The 20,623-nt window shown below is 34.6% G+C and overlaps 1 protein-coding gene across 1 annotated transcript in view; it reads left to right on the top strand.

The window, feature by feature from the left end:
* The window catches only part of zip (myosin heavy chain 10), a 517,797-nt gene that overhangs the window by 378,178 nt on the left and 118,996 nt on the right, over nt 1–20,623 (top strand). The window contains exons 26-29 of the mRNA XM_090411020.1: nt 9,971–10,183; nt 10,463–10,669; nt 15,455–15,559; nt 15,678–15,830. Coding sequence (XP_090267146.1) covers nt 9,971–10,183; nt 10,463–10,669; nt 15,455–15,559; nt 15,678–15,830 — 678 coding nt within the window. The remainder of the gene's footprint in view (nt 1–9,970; nt 10,184–10,462; nt 10,670–15,454; nt 15,560–15,677; nt 15,831–20,623) is intronic.

Here is a 20,623-nt window from a genome sequence, read left to right as displayed (position 1 = left end):
AAGTCATGGGAGGACAATAAATATCCAGAAGGTGGCAAAATATTCTGGAGGTTGTTGAAGAAGCTCAGAAATGGAGGAAAGAGTGCTGTAAAAGGAATTAGAGATGACAAAGGTGATATAAAAACTGGAGAAAAAGATATCCTTGAAGTATGGAGTAATTACTTTGAAAAATTGCTAAATGAAACTAGCAGTGATCACAGCAATAAAAAAAAAAAACACTGACCAGGCATGCAATCAGGATTTTTTTCTGCATGCTTGAAGTAGAAAAAGAAATCAAAAGTCTGAAATGTGGAAAGGCAGCTGGAGTAGATGATATCAGACCAGAAATGCTCAAGTATGGAGTATAAAAGTTTTACAGTGGCTACACTGTATAGTTCAGGGGGCCTGGACAGAAGGACGAATTCCAGATGATTGGAGTAGAGTCTCTCATAGTACCCATATATAAAAAAGTGAAATAAAACTGAATGTGAGAATTACAGAGGTATTTCCCTACTGAGTGTTCCCAGTAAGATTTATGCCAGTATACTTGAGAAACGGTTGAGAAGGATTGTGGAAGAGAAACTTGGTGAGGAACAAGCTGGATTCAGGCCAAATAGAGACTGTCAGGATCAGATATTCACTTTACGACAAAATAGTTGAAAAGTCACGGGAATATAACAAAGATCTGTATTTAAGTTTTGTAGATCTGGAAAAAGCATATGACAAGGTGCCAAGAGAGAAGCTATTCAATACGCTACAGTTATATGGTGTCAATGGGGCATTATATCAAGCAGTACTTAGTCTTTACTTGAGTTGTAAATCAGCAGTTAGAATTGAAGGAAGTACAGGGATATTGTTTAATATTAAATCTGGTGTCAGACAAGGATGTACAATATCCCCTCTGTTATTCATTATCTATATGGATCACATTATGAAGGAAAGTGGTATTAAACCTGATATCAAAATTGGAGATGTCAGCTCCTTGCTTTATGTGGATAATGTTATACGTCTAAATAAATCCGCTACAAGTCTGCAAGATTCCCTGACTAAATTGAATAACTGTTGTGATAGATATGGTATGAAGGTCAAAGAACAAGACAGAGATAATGAAAATAGGCAGAAGCATTGAAAATATCAGCTGCATTGTGAATGGAGAACCCATAGAACATGTAAAACATTTCAGCTACTTAGGCACGAATTTTAGTAAAGTTGGTAAATTAAATATGGAAATAGATAACAGAATTTAACAAAGCTGGTATGGTAGGAAGTCAACTGAATAAATTTATACGGAATAAGAGAGAAATTAGTCAAAACACTAAATTAGTTGTATAGAAGACAGTGTTGAAACCAATTTTAACTTATGGATCTGAGAGCTGGGTCAGAAGTAAAACATTTGACCAAAGACTAGAGACTGCAGATATGAGAGTCCTCAGAAAGATAAGAGGCATGAACAGATGGCATCAATGGTAATATCATATTAAAAAAGAGGATATTAGGAAAGAACTTGACATCGTCAGCATGCAGGAATGCGTTAGCAGAGCTAATCTGAGGTGTAACGGTCACTTAAACAGAATGGGTGAGGAAAGATTAGCCAAACACGTGTTCTCTGCCAGATGGGGAGGAAAAAGACCCAGAGGAAGACCAAGATATAGGTGGATTGATATGGTAAAAGTGCTTTAGAAGATAAATATAAGATCTGACAATGTTGTAGCTTTGACAGGTAACAGATTGATTTGGCAGAAAATTGTAGGTAGGAAGTTAGTAATGATGTAAATTTTTCATGTAGTACTATCAATCCTGTACACCCCTTAAGGTAAATGTCAAGAATTTTATGATGATGATAATGATGTATACTTGACAAAGGTTTGTATGCATTATTGCCTTTCCAAAGCAGTGCAAGTTCCAAAATTCCCAATAAACTATTATTCAGTTATTGTGATAAGTTACATATACAGGATTTTGGAAAACATGATCAACTTTCTTCTTCAGTGGCTTCTGGTGAGAAGCAACTTTTTTTTTTTTTTTTTTTTTTTTTTGCAGAACACAATCTGACTTCCAAAATATCATTCTACAACTAATTGTCTAGTCATGCATGAAGCATCCATTATGACTGGTTTCCTAAAACACAAGAACTTATTATCATTTTTCTTTGATGTCAAAAGAACATATGACACTGCATGGAGATTTGGAATCTTGTAAGATCTACATAATTTTGATCTCAGAAGGAATCTCCATCTTTTTATCTAAAACTTTTTATCCCACCAAATCTTTCATGTCCGAATGGGAACCACTTTCTCAATCATATACACAAGAAGGAATCTCCCCCTCCCCCAGGTTTGGGTTTAAGTGTCATGCTTTTTCCAATTAAGGTTAGCTGAATAACTTCCTCTAGCTGTGAGTAACATCCTCTGTGTGTGTGTGTATGACTTTACCACGTTCTGTCATTCATGTAATATGAGGGTCATAGTAAGACATTTGCAACAAGCCATTAAACATCTTTCAAAATTGGTTCTTACAAGTGAGTTTGAATTTTCACAGCAAAAGGCTCTGTGTGTGTTTATGCACGTGCTGCAGATGTGGTCTGCATCCTGACTCAGAACAGAATATACACTACCTTTCATTCATACATATCGCGATGCAGTTTTTCTTTCCGCAGACTATCTACATTTTCCATAGTTTCCAAATTTTCCAGCAATGTGACCATAGTTGTCCTTTTGCTATAAACAAACTTCTGTTACACTGACAATGCACTGATATTTTTGTGACAATGACAGCATGATATAAATAGTTTGGTGGCATTAATGAGGTTGTGGATTTCCAGTTGTATTTCTTTATACACTCAATGGACAAAACATTGCAGATACCTACCTACCGAATAGCATGTCGGTCCTCCTCTACCACAAAATAACAGCATGGCTGGAATTACCTATGGCCACCCTCCAGGTGGCCATAGGTAATTCCAGCCATGCCTGTTGCAGCATTGTCCACAATTGTCCCGGATATATGAACTTAGATGAGTGTTTTGGGTGTTGTGGCCCTGTGGGGTGGCACATTGTCCTAATGAAACAGACCATTGACTGCAAGATACATGAAGGCCATGAAAGTGTGTAGGTGATCAGCTAGCACATGCTGTAGCTCACAGCATTTAAGGACCTCTCCAGACACACTAAGGGACCTAATGTGTCATATGAGGAGGCTCCCCAAACCATCACAGAGCCACCACCTCCTTGAACAGTGCTGACCTGGCACTGCAGGGCCATGGCCTTATGCTGTCATTGCCACACCTGCACCCTCTGTCGGTTTGGTACAACTGATAATGGAATTCGTGAGATCACACAACTCTGGTCCAGTTTTGATGGTCCTGACACCAGGTGAGGCGCAGTGCCCGATGACTATGTCAACAGTGGTACAAAATTAGGGCATCGACTCATGTAGCCCATGGCATCCAGGGTATGCCTTGCCATTCACTCGTTGACACTGCTTGGACCTCCAACATCAAAACTGGATGTGATTTGTGTTGCTGTGGTTGATCTGGAGAGTCTGTCGACCCCCAGTCATTAATGGTATGTGGTCAGCCACCTTGTTCGCTGATATGTTCATTGGTATACCACCAATGAACATCACGGTAGATCCTTGATACAGTTGTCCTCAGGAACCGTAGGGTTCTTACCACTTGATCAATAGAATGACCCATCTGTCTTGCACCAATAATATGTCCATGATCAAAGTCACTAAGATTACCACATTTACCCATGTTTTGATTGCGATACTGTTGGGAAGCCCCGCTGTCTGCCTATTTACCATCTGCTGGTTTGGGTAGGTTTCATGTTTTGGGGGAAGTCATTGTCAGCTTCCCATCACCTGTATCTCTAATATTTTGTCCATTGAGTGTACATTCTAATCTTGTTAACAGGCCTGTATATAGAAAACATGACTTGCAAATATTGCATATAATTGGCAGTAATCCTTCTACTAATTTACCAACCTGCTTGTAACATGCTGTCATTGTTAAAAAAAAAAAAAAAAAAAAGTGCAACATGCAGTTTAATTAGCTTGGTTACTCAGTTCACTCAACAAGCAATGGAAATCATCCCTGTATATAGGCACCATTCATTATTACAGTTGAACTCGGAGCCAGTTTGTAACATAATTTTGCCTAATTTTGGAAATAAAAAAAAAAATGTCTTGATTTAAACCAAGTAAAATAGTCCAAATATTATTAAATATTTGGACTTATTGATTAAAAATCTATTTGGCTGGAATAATAAATATATGCTTACAGACAGACAAATGAACAAAACAAATCTATTTAGTGTTTATGCACCTAATAACTACACAAGAAAAACTGCTTTTTCAGATAACTCTTGTGTACAGGTAATATATTTGGCAGTACTGCAAGGCCTTTCATAATGGACTGCTTTATGTAAAATGCTGTTTTACTGAAAAGCCTTTGTCATAGTTCCCTTTCATCACAAACTTATTTTATCAGAAGTTTTTTGAGAGAGCTGTTTTATTTCTGGCCTGGCCTTTTTATGGCAAGTCCTTTAAATATAAATATTTGGGTTACTAATAAACTTACTCCAAACTACATGCTCCTAAACTTAATGTACTTTTGTGGTGATGAGAAGATATCTCATCACTTCCACCATAAGATTAATTTATTGTTCTGGCTCATAAGTTTAAATTTTGAATCCTAATTCATTTTTTAAAAAAAAAATTAATACTTCTTTCTTAGTTTCTGCCTACACTTACCCCTAACAGTCTACAGGTTTTACAGGTTTTCCTGCATGCATGTGAAGAGGAGAGGGAGTTGATTGTATATGTTTTATAAAACAATAAGTGCAGCATTCCCTCCTATGAGCACTAATAGGAAGGATGAGTTCACTTCACTGAAAGTGATTGACTCATCACTGTCACTTCATGTAGGTTTGGCAGTATAACATTATATATCAGGGTCGGCAACCTGCGGCTCTTTTTGTAATAAAACAGTCTATTTTTGAATAATGCAAAATGAATGTTATTTTCCGCGCGGTTAGCCTAGTGGCTATGCGCTTCGCAACCATATGCCTGGGGAAGGAGTGTCCTAGGTTCGATTCCCGTCGGTGACGTGAGGAGCTGAAGGATCTTCCTCAGCCATAGCCAAGTTAGCCAGTCTTGGGCGTGGACAGCAGGGTTTTTTCCCCAGTTTATTCTGGGGTTTTTCATCCTGCAAAGCAGGCAAACTGGCCTTGAGAACTCAACACTACAGGCCATAGGATACACCAGGGCATAAGGCTGACCACCTTATCCTGTAAACAGAGTGAGGTCCGATGATCAATGGACCCTCGACACTGCAAGGTAAAAGAGGGTATAAGGAAGATGATGAGATGAAATTAGAAACTAAAAACCCTAAATATGGCATTTGCAATAAATTATGGACATTTTACATTAAGTCAAGGATATTGTGCCACCTTTTTATTAAATTACTCTGGATGTAGAGAAAGATTAATTTAATTAGATTTAATTTAATAAAAAGGTGGCACACGGTTTGGCAGCTCCTATAGGAGGAGATGACCTTGCTAATGCTTCTGCCTTGGTATCTCCACTTGGGCCTGGCTCCCACTGAAGAGACCTCAATAAAGGTCGAAACTAGTCTGGGTAGTGGCCCTTCCCTTAATGCATAACATTATACATATCCGCAAGAGATGTGTTTTGCATTATGGGAGATACTGAGATAGGAGTGTTGGTAGCTTGCTCCACCTTTGCAAGGAGTTGCCCAGTGTTGTACCACTTTACCCCAGTCCTGAAGATACTTTCAGGTGCAAACTTTGTTTGCACACACTTGGATAAAGGATTAAACTAAATTTATTATACAAAGAAACTGTGATAAATATGCGACCTGAATTTAATGGGATATTTGAGGAATTTAGAAAGAACAAAGCAACTGTAATTTTTATTGCGACCACTTGAAATTAATCCTGCCGAATTAAATTTTTCACCTTTTGCTAGAATTGATGATGCTGCATTTCAACTTGAGTTAGAGGACCTGAAAACCCAGGATTTGTGGAATTCAAAATTTAGAAATCTTAAAGCTGAAAGAGTTGAAAAGACAAAAATCTACCCTTGCAATACAACACAAATGGTCTGAAATAGATGATCTTAAAAAGCAAGATCAGATTGTATTTGACACGTGGAATTGTTTACCGGACACTTACATTCAGTTAAAAAGATACGCATTTGGACTTCTATTGATTTTCGGATCGACATATTTTTGTGAGCAAATATTTTCTAATATGAATTTTATTAAAAGTAAGTTGAGAAACCTACTAAACAATGTGAGTCTTTCGTCATAATTTTAGTTGAAAATGAAAATTACGGCGTATTCGCCGCATGTTGAGAAACTATCCCAAGAAGAAACTATTCGACAGTAAAAGTCACACTAAGAAAATATTTTAAATTTAAAAAAAAAATTAAAGATATAGGTATGTTATTGGATTTTATACATGTTTTTGTAAGGAGAGAAAAATCTTTGTTTTATTATTTAATATTTAAATATATCATATAATTTCGTGTGACATGCCACACCTGTGTTTTTCAAGTATGATAATGTGTTACTGTAAAAAAAAAAAAAAAAAAAAAAAAAAAAAAAAAAAAAAAAAACTGAATAAATAATTTAATTATAATATTTTTCAATGTAGTTTAGAAATTTAAAGCAGTGATGAGCAATTAAATAGTAAATCAAATACTCGGTTTGATCCCATTAAGAATATTTTCTTTTCTTTGATTTATTTTCCATTATTTAAGTATATTTTAATTTTTTAACCTGCACAAATAAATCCACATGTAAAAATCAACATTCATAAAATAGATTTTTAATTAAAATATACTAATTCTGTCGTACAAAAAGAATACTGTAGACTGCGCAAAAAACCTGAGAGGGCCACATGCAACCCGCAGACCATTGGTTGCTCATCACTGTGTGCGGCTCCCTAATTTTTTTTTAACAGATATAATTTTAAAAATGGCTCTTCACTCCAAAAAGGTTGCCAACTGCTGGTATATACTGTTAAAATATGGATGAGCATCAGACTGTGCAATGCTTGCTCAGACTTTATTCCACACATTAGCAATTCATTTTAAAATAAGTTATTGTCTGCAGAATTGAAGACAAACTAGCAATGTTTGAATCCTCTTTAGAAAAAAGATTAGACCAGGGAAATTACAGAAATACCACACAATAGTGACATTATACCTTATAAAATGCATTGTTGTATTGGACGCATCACATGTTTCATGTTGAATTTTTTTGGGAAAAAAATATTCTTCGCACAAATAAGACACAAATTATGCATCAAATTTTCATATAAATATTTTTTTAATTTTAAATGTTAATGCATGTATTATCCATTTATTAGATAAATAAAACAATTATTCTTAAAATATCATCAGATCATTAAAAATTTAACATATAATAATATAAACAATAATTTTTCTAAATTTCATTAATTCATCTTCACTCTCAAAATTTCCTGAAATTTTCGAAAGTTTCTTCATCAGAAAGCAAGTCATTGCTGTCTTGAAGTAATAAGCTCTGTACTGTCAAGAGAATTACTAATGCCACACTTTTGAAAAGATTTTATAATAATTTTGGGTTTCACTTCATTCCATGAACTCTTTATCCATTTGCATACCTGTGAAATTGTGGCCTTCTTTCTCCTATTTGTGTATGTTTCCTTAAAATTTGGAGATTACATCCAATTGACCCATTTTTCCCTCATAAATCCTTTAATCGTTTGTTTATTGATACATCTAAGGGTTGAGCAGAGGTGAGTCCCCCTGGGATTTACAGCTAGTTTTGTGTTCATTTCGCAAAGTTCAAACAGCTTTGGTTTTATGGCATCTAAGCTGATCCACACTAACAAAGCAGGTTTCTGATGTAAATTGCCAGGACGTCTAGACCATGCCTTCTTTATCCATAACTTAATCCCTTTCTCATCCATGTGTCAACTCCTTTAGGAAGTTTTTCTTTGGGCATTATTTTTCTTTTAAAAATTAAAAAAAAAAAAAAAAAATGGCAGTTTTGTTCCATCTGCACAGTACAACAAAACAACAGTAACCAGAAGTTTTAACAATATATTTTTTTTACCTTTGGAGTCAACAGTCTTGTTCGAGGGCACATCAAAAGTCAGAGGCACTTCATCCATATTAACTATCTGTGAAACTTAATAATTTTATTTTCAAATTCATCTGGCTTTTTTGTGATATTTTTGTTTTTGCATGCATGCATAAATCATTTCTCTTCATAAAGCTAAAGCTCCATGATGACAACCCTTTAAAATCAATGATATTTCTTTCTTTTGCCAATAATTTTGCTTATTGAATAATCATTTTTGTAGATACACATCAATGTGATCTCCTTTGATCCATTATCTAAGTTTTTTAATTCATTTTCAATTTCTGCCTATTTTGCTGCTTTTCTGCAGAGATGATGTTTTTTAGAATTTACTTCTATTAATTGCTGCTCTTGTTTCCTCCAGGTTCGTACATTTTCTGCAGGTGGAGGCCAGAAGTGACACTCTGCTGCTGTATTGCCATTCTTTTTTGCGTACTCAATCACACTACACTTAAATGCAATGGCATAGCTACGTCTATGTTTTGTATAATCTATGGGGTTATAAAAAAATAAATATAATGTATTGACTAGTTTAAATGCATGACTGATAATGACCATGCAACTATTCAAACCGATCATGCATTACCAACAAGTGATGATGCACCATAAGATGCACTGGTTTATAAGAAGCATTTGGCTTATGGAACATCCTAATTTTCAGATAAATTTTAGGTTCAAAAAAGGCATGGCTTATAAGGCGAAAAATACAGTAATTAGTATTACTGATGATTCAAATATTGCTAGGTATAGAAATGTTCTAACGTTGAACGAGAAACGATTTCATTTAGAATGATGGAATAATTTCAACATAAGAAATTGAAAAATAAGATTTCATTTTCACCTATTCTTCTATTGAAAGTGTCAGCAATAAAAAAAAATAATAAATAAATAAAAAAAAGTTGAGATTGTTGACATCTCAACTGTTGACATTTCAGTGAAACCTGACCGTAACATGTAAATATACTAAATGGAATTGAGTGTAAATAATACAGGATTTTTAAGAAGGATAGATAAGATAGAGGGGGGAGGTGATGCTGTGATAATACTGGGTGATTTGAATCCATTTAGGAGGATAGAAAGCTATGTTAGAATTAGAAATGATAGATGATATAAAAACTGATGATGGATATTTTGGCTGTCTGACATAATTATTTTGAAAGATTATTAAATGACACAAGAAAGAAAAAATGCTGCTAGCTCTTCTTTCAGTTTTCTACATATTACCTGCTGATTTACTCACCAAAAACTTTCAATGTGATTTTATCATTTTCTTTGAATACCTCTAATTTCTTGAGGTGCACTATGGAGTTTGAATTTTCCTGTCCTTGCAAAAAAACTTCACCTCTTGTTTCTATGTTGAATCAGTCATCGTTTTCTTTAGATTTTTGCCTTTGAGTCTCTAAGGTTTCTTCTTTGCTGATTAATTTCCAACAAGAATCAGCTTTTCCTTTCTTAGATGTTCACTGTAATGACATGAAAAATTCCTTCACTTCATCCTTAGTAGAATTTTCTGTGTAACCTTCAGTTCTCATTTGAAATTAGTTCATATTCATCTACTTGAAACTGCCTATCACTGAATTTTATCTTCATGTTTATTGTTGAATATATTAGCAACTGAGTCCTTTCCCTGATCATTTGCATCAATATAGCATGTTATTGGTATAATGCTGCTGTGACTTGATTCACTCACCCTTCAATATTAGTTTGTCTTTCTTCCTATTCAGCAATTTATTCCTGTGATCTCTAAATATAATTAGTATATGTATAAACTTAGTACTCTTAAAAAAATAAGCTAATCATCTTTATAGATAATTTGTGTGTGTGTGTATATATATGTAGGAACTGGAAGCATTAAAGAATGAATTACTGGATTCTCTTGATACCACAGCTGCTCAGCAGGAATTAAGGTCAAAAAGGGAGCAGGAATTAGCAATGCTGAAAAAGACACTAGAAGAAGAATCAGCTTCACATGAAGGACATATTTCTGACATACGGCATAAACATAACCAGGCTATGGAAGAACTCAATGAGCAGTTAGATGCCATTAAAAAGGTAGGCTACTGAAATTTGTTGGATTTCTTAAAGTATTTTTTCTGTTTTTAAATGACAAGATAAAAAATTTTCAAAATCACCACTTGATATATTAGTGTGTTCAGTAATCTATTTAAAACCATGATATCTTTACAGTGGACTCTTTCAAGTTATATACCATAATAGTCATTGTAATTATTTTATTTTTTTGGTGCTCAGGCATCATCATTTACAAAATTTATAATAGAATATATTAGTGAGATATTTATTTCAGTCAGTTAATTCTCTTGAAAATTTTAGACTAAAGCTTCATTAGAAAAGATGAAGAGCAATTTGGAAGCAGAAAATGTAGAATTGACCAATGAGGTAAAGACTTTGTCTGCAGCAAGACAAGATTCAGATCGGCGCAGGAAACAGTTGGAAGCTCAAGCACAAGAAATGGCTATCAAACTGGCAGAACTTGAGCGATTAAGAACAGATTTAACAGAACGATGTCAAAAATTACAGGTAAAAGGCCTTGTGCAGTTAAAAAAAAAAAAAATTGAGATTTTCATTTTCTTGTTATGCTTACTTTAATTAATAATAAATCCACAAAAATATTCTGTGGAGTACATAGTGCAGTTCATTTCTTTGCCCAGTATCATTAGATACACAAGACTGATTTACCAGTATCAAAACATCAGTTATTTATACAATTAGGAAATTTAAAGTATAGTAAAAATGTTTAAAATTATTGAGGACATTAATTTGCGACAAATTTCTTAAATTGTTAAAAACAGTATTAGCTTAATTCTCTGCTATAGTTTCTGGAAACTTCAATTTTGTTTAAAATGTATTTATCATGTTACTTTTTGAGAAGTATGTGGCAAAATATTTTTACAAAAAGCATAAAGGTTCTGTTGTTTTTCTATAATGTGTGGTTCACTTTGTAAAACACACTAGGCAGAGCACAATTCATACTTGTTACAATCTTTGTTGACTTTGTAAGGTATTCTTAATTTTGTGTAGCAAACATGTTCATGAGGCTGTCATATGAATAACACTTAGCAGTTATATCATATGTAGTATACTCATTGTGTTAAATATCAATGTATTTAACTCAACCCTGTGATTTGCATTTAAGACCCTGTGATTTGCATTGGTGGAAAATATGTGAGTATGATCATTTTCAAATTCGCCAAATTCTAAACTGAAGATTCTAAAACTTCTTTAATACACCTGCTGCTATAGAAAAGTGTGGATCTGACATTTTATGTTTAACAGGTATCATCTTTGCTTTGGTATGTTCAAGGTAATAACAGTGTTCATGTTATTTTGTGATGGAAGAAACAGATGTCAAGTATAAGAATTGATTATATTTATTATTAGTCAATATTTTGCTTTGGTCACCAATGCAGAAGGATATGAGATAGGCATATGCCAGCTGGCACAACAGCAGGAAGATAAACACAAACTGAGTTCCAAATGGCATGAATAGGTAGTGTTAAGTGGTGTTCCTTGTGTGGTGAGGGAATCTTAATCATTTCTTTGGTTTCCTGATGTCATCTGCCTCCCAAATTTTTGTTAAGGCAGATAGTTATTTAGACTAGGAAAATGTTATAGATATATGACCAAATTTTAGTCTCAAGGATTTATATTTACATCTGTATAACACTGTGCCTCCCCTCATCACTGGATCTGATGATCAGCAACTCTAGTGTAGATCTTGATGTATTTTCTATGTATAAGTCAAATATTGGCTATTCTTCTAATTTGGCATAAAATATTTCAATTTGCAGAAGCATAGAATACTGTAAACATCAGTGTGTTCTAAGTCATATCTCTAAATCTAAAATTAGGTCCTGATTAGAACTCATTATGAGATGAAAGCAAAATGCAAGAAATGATTTAAATAATTTAATGCTTCCAAGTATTTCTTCTGTCACAGAGACATATTCAGGGCTACAGCATAAATTGTAATAAATACAAGCAACACAAAGTGGAACATAGTCAGGTCCGACATGGGAGATTTTGTAAAATGTAATATGTGTGTGTGTGTGTGTGTGTGTGTGCTATGTGCTCATTGCTAAGAGTAAATGGATTGTGGTGTGAGTGAGAGTCATTAATATTTTGCGAGCTAGAAATGTGAGGCTTGCTGGAAGCAGGAAAATGAAGTATTAAAGAGATGGCAGTGAAGTTGGTTTGGTGAGTTTCAAGATGACCCGTAAAAGGTGTTGGTTAGCAGTGGCTCTTATTCTAATGATTTTGGAGAAAAGTGGAGGAATGATAGCAGCAAATTCAGCAGAGTACTGTATCTGTATTAAGAGGCAGAAGGTGAATGCCTGGAAGAGGTATTGAAGTGGATATGTGAGAGGGATCATTAATTAGCCAGATTGCTCTCTTCTGGATAGAATTGTGAGCACTCTTAGAGAGAATTTTGGTGCACCACCCCAAATATGGGAGCAATATTCCATGGGTTTTCTGTGGCAAAAGAAATTTGTATGAGGCTGTGATCTTAGTTACCAAGAACTGACATTCACGATATACTTGGAAGGGGTGCATGTTAGGAAGAGGTCGCGTACGTTGGCAAATTGGAGAGGATTGTCAGGTGTTCTGGTAGAGATTCATGATCTGTGATTGTTCATTGTTGGTCATCTGTGGTTGAGTTAGAAATAAAGCACATGATGAAAGATTGGAGACGACATATGAGGGTTCTGAGAAAAATTAAGAGAGTGAACCAATGGATCATTGGCAAAATCATATTAAAAATGAAGATATTAGAAAGAATTTTGACATTGTTAGCATTCAATGTGTTAGCAGAACTAATCTAAGGTGGTTTGGCCACTTAAATAGAATGGGTGTGAGGAATAGGTTAGCAAAACAGGTGTTTGATTCCAAGATAGCAGGAAAGAGACACTGAATGAATCCACATAGACCTTGGTCTAGGTGGATTGATTCAGTCAGAAGTGCCTTGTCAGAAGCACAAAATGTTGGATATAACCATATTGGAGTGCTCACAAGTAATAGACTAATTTGGAGAAAAAGAAAATTGTTGATAGGAGATTAATAATAATAATGCAAACTTAATCATGCACTATTGTCAAACTAACCCGAACATCCCTTTAGGGTACATATAAAGAAATTGATGATGGAATTGTGGGCATGTGAAAATGGCTATCAGTTCAATGTTGGAATGCAGTCATGCAATTTGATACAATGAAACATTCATATCATATTATATTGGGATTATGCTTATCAGATGGATCAGCATAAAAAACTGATCAGTCTAGGAATTCTGGAATATAATAATATTCGAGCATTTCTGGTCGAATATCATCTGTGCCAGCTTCCTGCTCATATCAGGATTTGATGGCTTTTTCTTTGTCAATTATTGATATGCACTCCAGTTTTCATTCCTCTTGAATGTTTTCCACCACTGTGCTGTGACTGCTTGTTTCATTTAGCAATTCTTTAGCAATTTTTTCAAAGTAATTACTCCAGTGATCATGAAGTTTCATATCATCATTGTCATCTGATTCCTTTTATAGTACTTTTTTTTCCATCTCTAAGCTTTCTTAACAGAGACCATTAAGAAAGCTTTGAGAATAGCTTTCAGGCTTCCAGAATATTTTGCCACCTTCCTGATATTTATATTCTTACCAAAGTCTTCTGACAACTTTTGTATATTTTTACACTACTTTTTCTTACAATTTTCTGTGTATTCTTTCAGAGCACATGCTAACTTACTTTCTACAAACTTTCAATGTGCTTTCTTCTTTTCCTTGACTACTTCTTGAGCTCTCTGAATTGACCAAATCATGATTTTTCTATTTGCAAGTATTTATCTATACTTGCAAACAACCTGACATCATCTCTTGCTGAATCTCTAAGGCCCGATTCTTGTTTTGAAACTTCTTTTTTTTTTTTTTATAAAAAATAATATTTCCGTGTTTGAGTCTACAGTTCATCTCTGAAATTGGCTTCTCTTTGATTCTTTTTGAAACTCTTACTTTTGTTTTCAGTATAATATTCAGTTTTATCCTGTTCAAAACTTAGTGATAATTTCCTATTTCAAATCCTCTGTATACTCTTTTCCTGAACCAGCATGATGACATCATTAGCAGCAATAACATAGTCAAACTTTTTTTTTTTATTTCTTGTCTTCTCTCCATCTGAATTTGTGTGCATCTTTATGTTGGAACATGGTGTGATTTTTTATTTATTTTATTCGTGTGGGGTTCCCCCCATTCCTTGATCGCTCTTTACGACTGGTTGAGCCCTCCTAATGAGAGATTAAGTATTATATTTTATGATTGTAGTCTGTGTGTTCATGGGGTCGATTTGCCTGCTTGCAGGATGAAAACCCCCAGATAAACTGGGGGGGAAACCCTGCTGTCCATGCCCAAGACTGGCTAACTGCTATGACTGAGAATGACTAGGTTGTGTCCTGAACAGAAATATGGCATGCACTTTGACCATTATTGTTATTAGCTTTGATTTCCTTTCCAAATTTTTCCTTTGTTGGCTGCCTTCTCTAATGCCCCTCCTCCCAATCTTCCTTTGTAGGACCTTCTATCTGTCTGTCTGTCTGTCTGTGGGTGGGTGGGTGGGAGGGAGGTATACATAAACAAGTCTTGTTGTTTAATTTCCCATTCTGATATTTACCCACTTTTCAGAAACTTCTGATATTCAGGTTGGTGAAACAGAATTGCCTGGTCCAAAATTGTCTACCACCTAACATCTACCTAACAACACTCAACTATGGATAATAGCTATCCATAGTTGAAATAGAACTTTAATACACAGCTTGTTGGTTGAAGAGTAGAGGTGTGATACCCATGTAAGTCAATCAAGCATCATGAAAGTTGAGGATTGTTCAAACTTTACTCATTAAAATATTAACTACATAATTGAAACAGTTTGTTATTTTGATGTATTCATTTTTTAAGTTATTTTTTTATAAGAAAAGTTTCTTTCACCATTATACTTTTGTATTCCAAAGATTATAATATAAACATTGACCTAAATTATCATTGTAGCAAAACAATAGAATAAATAAAGTGTTAAAGATATAACAGTTTAGAAATGGTTCTAGCAGTAATGAGAATCACTTGAAACTTCTTTACAAAGTGGAGATGCCTCATTTTTCTCCTTATTTTTGAAGGTTCCTACTTAAAACAGTTATCTTTGGTATATTCAATTAATTCACCACTATTCCAGTCATGCGAGTGTGTAGTGTGAATTTGGCATATGAGTTAAAAATGATTTTTAAGTTATGTTAATTATTAATCAAGACATTTTAATTTCATTTAGACTGAACTAGAAGCAGTTAGTACACAGCTAGAAGAAATGGAAACAAAAGCTAGTCAAGCAGCAAAATCCACTAGTGCCCTTGAATCCCAGCTTGCTGAGTCACAGGTGAGGATGCTTGCACAATCTTATTAACTAAAGCAATTACTTTGTTTCTAAATATAAATTACAAAGCAATTATTTTGTCTCTAAGTATTTGACTATTTATTTTCATCTATATATGTAGGACTTGCTTCAAGAAGAAACATGTCAGAAACTTGCTTTAAGTTCCAAACTAAGACAACTGGAAAGTGAGAGAGATAACTTGCAAGAGCAGTTAGAAGAGGAAGAAGAAGCCAAGAAGAATTTAGAGAAACAAATAGCACTGCAAAATACTCAGGTAGTTAACTGATTTGTTCACAGTTGCTTATAAATGTTCAATTTTAGATAATTTAAATGTTTTAAGATTATTATTTTGAAAGTGAATACTTTTAGAAGGAAATGCAAAATACTGCACTATTTTAATTGTTTGAAAAAGTGTGGAGCTCTTCATTTATCACAAATCGAAAAATAGCATTCTCTTCAATCTTAAATAACCATAATCCAACTAAATTGAACAAGAACAAAGTTTATTTGTTTGGGTGATGAATAAAACAGTGTCTCACTCAAATAATATTTTTTAAAATAAATTTAAAACACAGTATTTATCTAACACGGTTAGAGGAATTGCATCAAGCTTTGCATAACAGTATTTTTGTGTGGGGAAAACCCTTCTTTTATGTTGGATGTTATATTTCAACATCTCCATTATTTTTTGTGAATCCTCATAATGACTTGCTAGCCATTATGCAAAAAAAGGAGAGAAAATGTTGGGAAATCCCTCGTAGTTCTGTGCTATTGAATCTGTATGAGACTATTAACACTTGGTGCCTGTGTGTAACAGATTAGTTCTACAGGTCTGATGTCATCTGTAAGGTGAGAGATTGGTACTGGCTGCTAGCTCAGTTGCACCATGTCCTACAGATTGAATGGCATCTCCTAGACAATGCATGCAAATTACTCTGGAATATATAGGCCATCTGAGAGATGAATTTTTTTTTATCGTGGCACTAACAAAGAGTCAGGCAATTTTTTAATGAAATATTTCTATTTCTGGTTTATTAGTGAACTATTCAAGAGAAAGATTTATACGTCAGATACAAAAGAAAACATTAAAAAAAAAGTATACAAAGACATTTTTCATTCTCTGATGGCGAAATAGTGGGTCAATCTGATGGGAATGTATGGTGCAGTACCAACCCGAGTTAAGCAGTCATTTTCCATTGTCATCCCAGAAATTGCAATCCAGCTGTAGGGCATGCTATTGGTCAGAGACACACGATCTTGGAGGATGCTTCGGGATATCATCCCTATGATGCCAAACAAGCACAAAGGGTTAAAAATTGTGACTTCAAAGCATGCAGTTTGTGATTAAGATTTTTAAAATGTTATTTTGGTTTTTATTTGATTGTTTATAAATTTTTCTGGGTATGTTACTAAATTTTATTCTTCAGAACCATATTAGAATAATTTCTTTGTTGTGAACTTAGCTCCATACTGTGAAATTTACAAAGATCCATCAAGCAAAAGTGAACAAACCCAGATTAGTTATTTTTTAAAGAGAGCAGAGGATACACAAATTCTTGATGCTACAGAAGAAAGTTCATAACATGATATTCTGCATCTTCTCATTTGATTGTGCTCAGTAGCAATGAAGAGAATTAATCAGCATATGTTATCATACATTTATCATAGTTTGTGAGATGTTTGTTCAGTTATTACTATTTTTAATACATGTTGGAAGTTTTTTCCACTTGGTTAGACTATAATAAATTTAGTTGAATCCATTATTCAAGTGTAAGCAAACAAAGTTTACACCTGAAGTATCTTCAGGACTGAGGCAACTCGTAAAGGTGGACCCAAACTCTCATCATTCGTTTGTCTTTGCATCTCCCATAATGCAATGCACATCTCCTTGCAGGCATGTATAATGCCATGCATTAAGGGATAGGCCACTACCCCGAACTCATATGGGTAAATATGACTCCTTCATTGCTCCCACCTTTGTATCACCATCTCTGGGTCTTGCTCCCACTGATGAGACCTCAATAAAGGTTGAAACTGGTCTGGGTAGTGTCCCTTCCCTTAATGCATAGTATTATACATGTCTGCAAGGAGATGTGCTTTGCATTATGGGAGATACTAAGACAAATGAGTGACGAGAGTTTGGTCCACCTTTATCACGAGTTGCCTCAGTCCTGAAGATACTTAAGGTGCAAACTTTGTTTGCTTACACTTGGATAAAGGATTAAACTAATTTCATTATATTTTTAATACAAAATGAAGTTTCTGATAGTTATAAAAATAGTATATTTCTGTTAGTTCCATTTCTCATGGTTTCTCACTACATGAGACTTATAGGAAACTAACTGCTATGTTATATAGGAAACTAACTACTATGTTATATAAGAGCTACCTGTATATCTTTTGATAAATTTTATACTACAGATAACATAAACGTTTAGAATATTCACTGCCATCAGTTCATAAGATTTATTTTTATATCAGTCTTATCCATAAGAAGCTTAGAAACTCATAGCTCTTGTTTAGTACTATGCATGGGTAAGGATTAGATAATTTGGAAACCCTTCTCTGCCTTCTTGCAGGCTTCTAACAACAGAGTTGTGATCACACACTTGGTTTACAAAAATCATTACTACATTTGCCGATGTTTGGACTGTATCAATGGCTCAGTTAAGTACGTTTGAGCGCGGTTAGTAGTTGGAAGGGGACCAATCGTTCGATGCTGTCGGCACACTCTCCCTCGATGAGTCTTTGGACTCCTTGGAGGTGTCAAAATAATAATAATAATAATAATAATAATTAGGTATAAGCAAGCATTCATTTGTTTCCCCTCTCCTTTTCTGATAATGCCATATACAACAGTTTTGATTAAGTTTGAATACTAAAGGTTTAAGGTGCATGAATTTGGATACTGTAGATTTAACCCATAATAACAGGTTGTTAAACCTGTAATACATGTTGTACTCTAATCATCTTATGTAGGATCTAAAAAAAAGAAGGGAAACCCAGCAATGAAATTTGCTTGCACTCCAATCCAGTAATAACGAGTTTCTTCACTTTCTTTAACTTGACATTGTCCTTCAGTACTATTGACATAATATCAGTTTAACAACCTCTTGTGTGTGAAATCATCAGTAGTACTTTAGATGAATATCAGGTTGAGGAACATTAAGAAACTTGTTATCATTGTTATGTATTCATTAAGAAATACATAAAAACAAAGACTGTACCATAGACCAGTAACAGAAGAAATAAATAGGAAAAAAGTGTGAAATTCACCTTTGAAGGTGCATTGTACACAACTGCACGTGATAATGTATCGAGAGTAGAGTAAGGAATGTGTCCATGTCGATTGCATTGAATGTGTGACCATAGGAACATCTATAGAAAATTCATGCATCAGTAACATCCATGTGGAAGAGTGAATTGTTGAGATGAATCAGCTTAATTTCTCTTAAGCACCGAGCCAAGGATTTATAAGAATTGCTTAGAGACTAGAAACTGTTTGTCATGTATAGAGTTAGTGGTTGCTCAGAGGTAGTAATGCTTGTTGTGTGTGTGTGTGTGGGGGGATCTACTTGAATTCTGAGGTTAATTGTAATTTCATCTGAAGCAACTTATTCTGTTAAGACTTTGTGTATTAATTATGTACAAAGTGATATCCAAAAAGAACTGTAATCTGAACTTGGTGTATGGATGATGGTAAAGCAGCAGCATCCATAACTTTCTAGTTATGGATGATGCTGCTAGGCATCATGAGTGTGCAGCTTTCTGCACAAGTCTGGCAAGTGACATCATCCTGTGTGAACTGGTGAGTTGTTCTGGCTTTGTTTTGTTAGTGCTTAAAAGCAAGTTTGGTGATTTTGTGATGGCTGATCACAAGGAATAGAGAGTGTGCGTGAAATTTTGTTTTCTTTTGTGTGTAAACCTGCAGCTGAAACTATTGTTATGCTTCATCAAGCCTTTAAGCACAGCGCTTCAGGTTAAATGCAGGTCTATGAGTGGTTTTCCTGTTTCAATAATGGGATATATTAGTTGAAAGCTAACCACGATCTGGCTGACCTTTGACAAGCAGAAATGATGAAAACATCGAAAAGGTTTGCCAGGTGATTAATGAAGATCGTCGAAAGACCATTGAGCAAGTTTCTGAGGAGACGAATTTGTCTTGGAGTTCATGCCAGTGAATTTTAACAGACAATTTGCAAATGAAATGTGTCCACTAAATTTGTGCCTCCTTTGCTCAGAGGATTTAAAAAATAAAAAAATAAAAAAAATAGTGTGAATGTTTGCCATGATTTGAGGGAGCAAGTTCTTTATGATCAGAACTTTCTTTCAAAAGTTGTGACTGGGGATGAGTCTTGGTTCTACAGTTATGATCCAGAAATATAACAAGCATCATGCCAATGGAAATGCAACTTCACTGACACCCAAGAAGGCACGTCGAGTTCAGTCAATGTCAAGATTATGTTGATTTTTTATTTATTTTTATTTTTTATAATGTGAATGGAATTGTACACAATTGTTCTTTCTGGACAGACAGCGAACCATCATTTTTATCTCAACATTTTGAGAAGGCTGCATGATAGTCTGCGATGAAAACAGCCAGAAATGTGGAGTAGCGGAGATTGGTTGTTACCCCAGCCCACACATTCTGTCCAACAGTTCTTGATGAAAAACAATATGGCAGTTGTTCTCCCCCCACACACACACATTGATGTGGATGAAGTGAAAGAAAAGTCACTGGAGGCCATAAACAGTATTCCAGTTGAACAGTTCCAGAACTGTTTCTAGCAGTGAAAAAAACATTGGGACAAGTGCGTTAACTCACATAAAGAGTACTTTGGAGGAGACTAGAATATGATATTATGAACTTCAATAAAAATCTAAAAAAAATACTGGTTATTTTTGCATACTCCCTCATATGCTATGAGGTTGGTTTTCTTTTATGCAGAATACCTGAGTTACTGGGAGGAAAAATCCATGTGATGCCACCTGATTTGCTTCTGTTGAAAAGCTTAAATGTTTTTAAGGTTCCTTTTGTCATAAACAACCAAAGTCATTTTAGCTAAA

This window comes from Typopeltis vanoorti, chromosome 21 (genome assembly GCF_054136105.1).
Source record: "Typopeltis vanoorti isolate ZY-2024b chromosome 21, IOZ_Tvanoo_1.0, whole genome shotgun sequence".
Lineage (NCBI taxonomy): Eukaryota > Metazoa > Arthropoda > Arachnida > Uropygi > Thelyphonidae > Typopeltis > Typopeltis vanoorti.
This window is presented reverse-complemented; position numbering and strand designations above follow the sequence as displayed.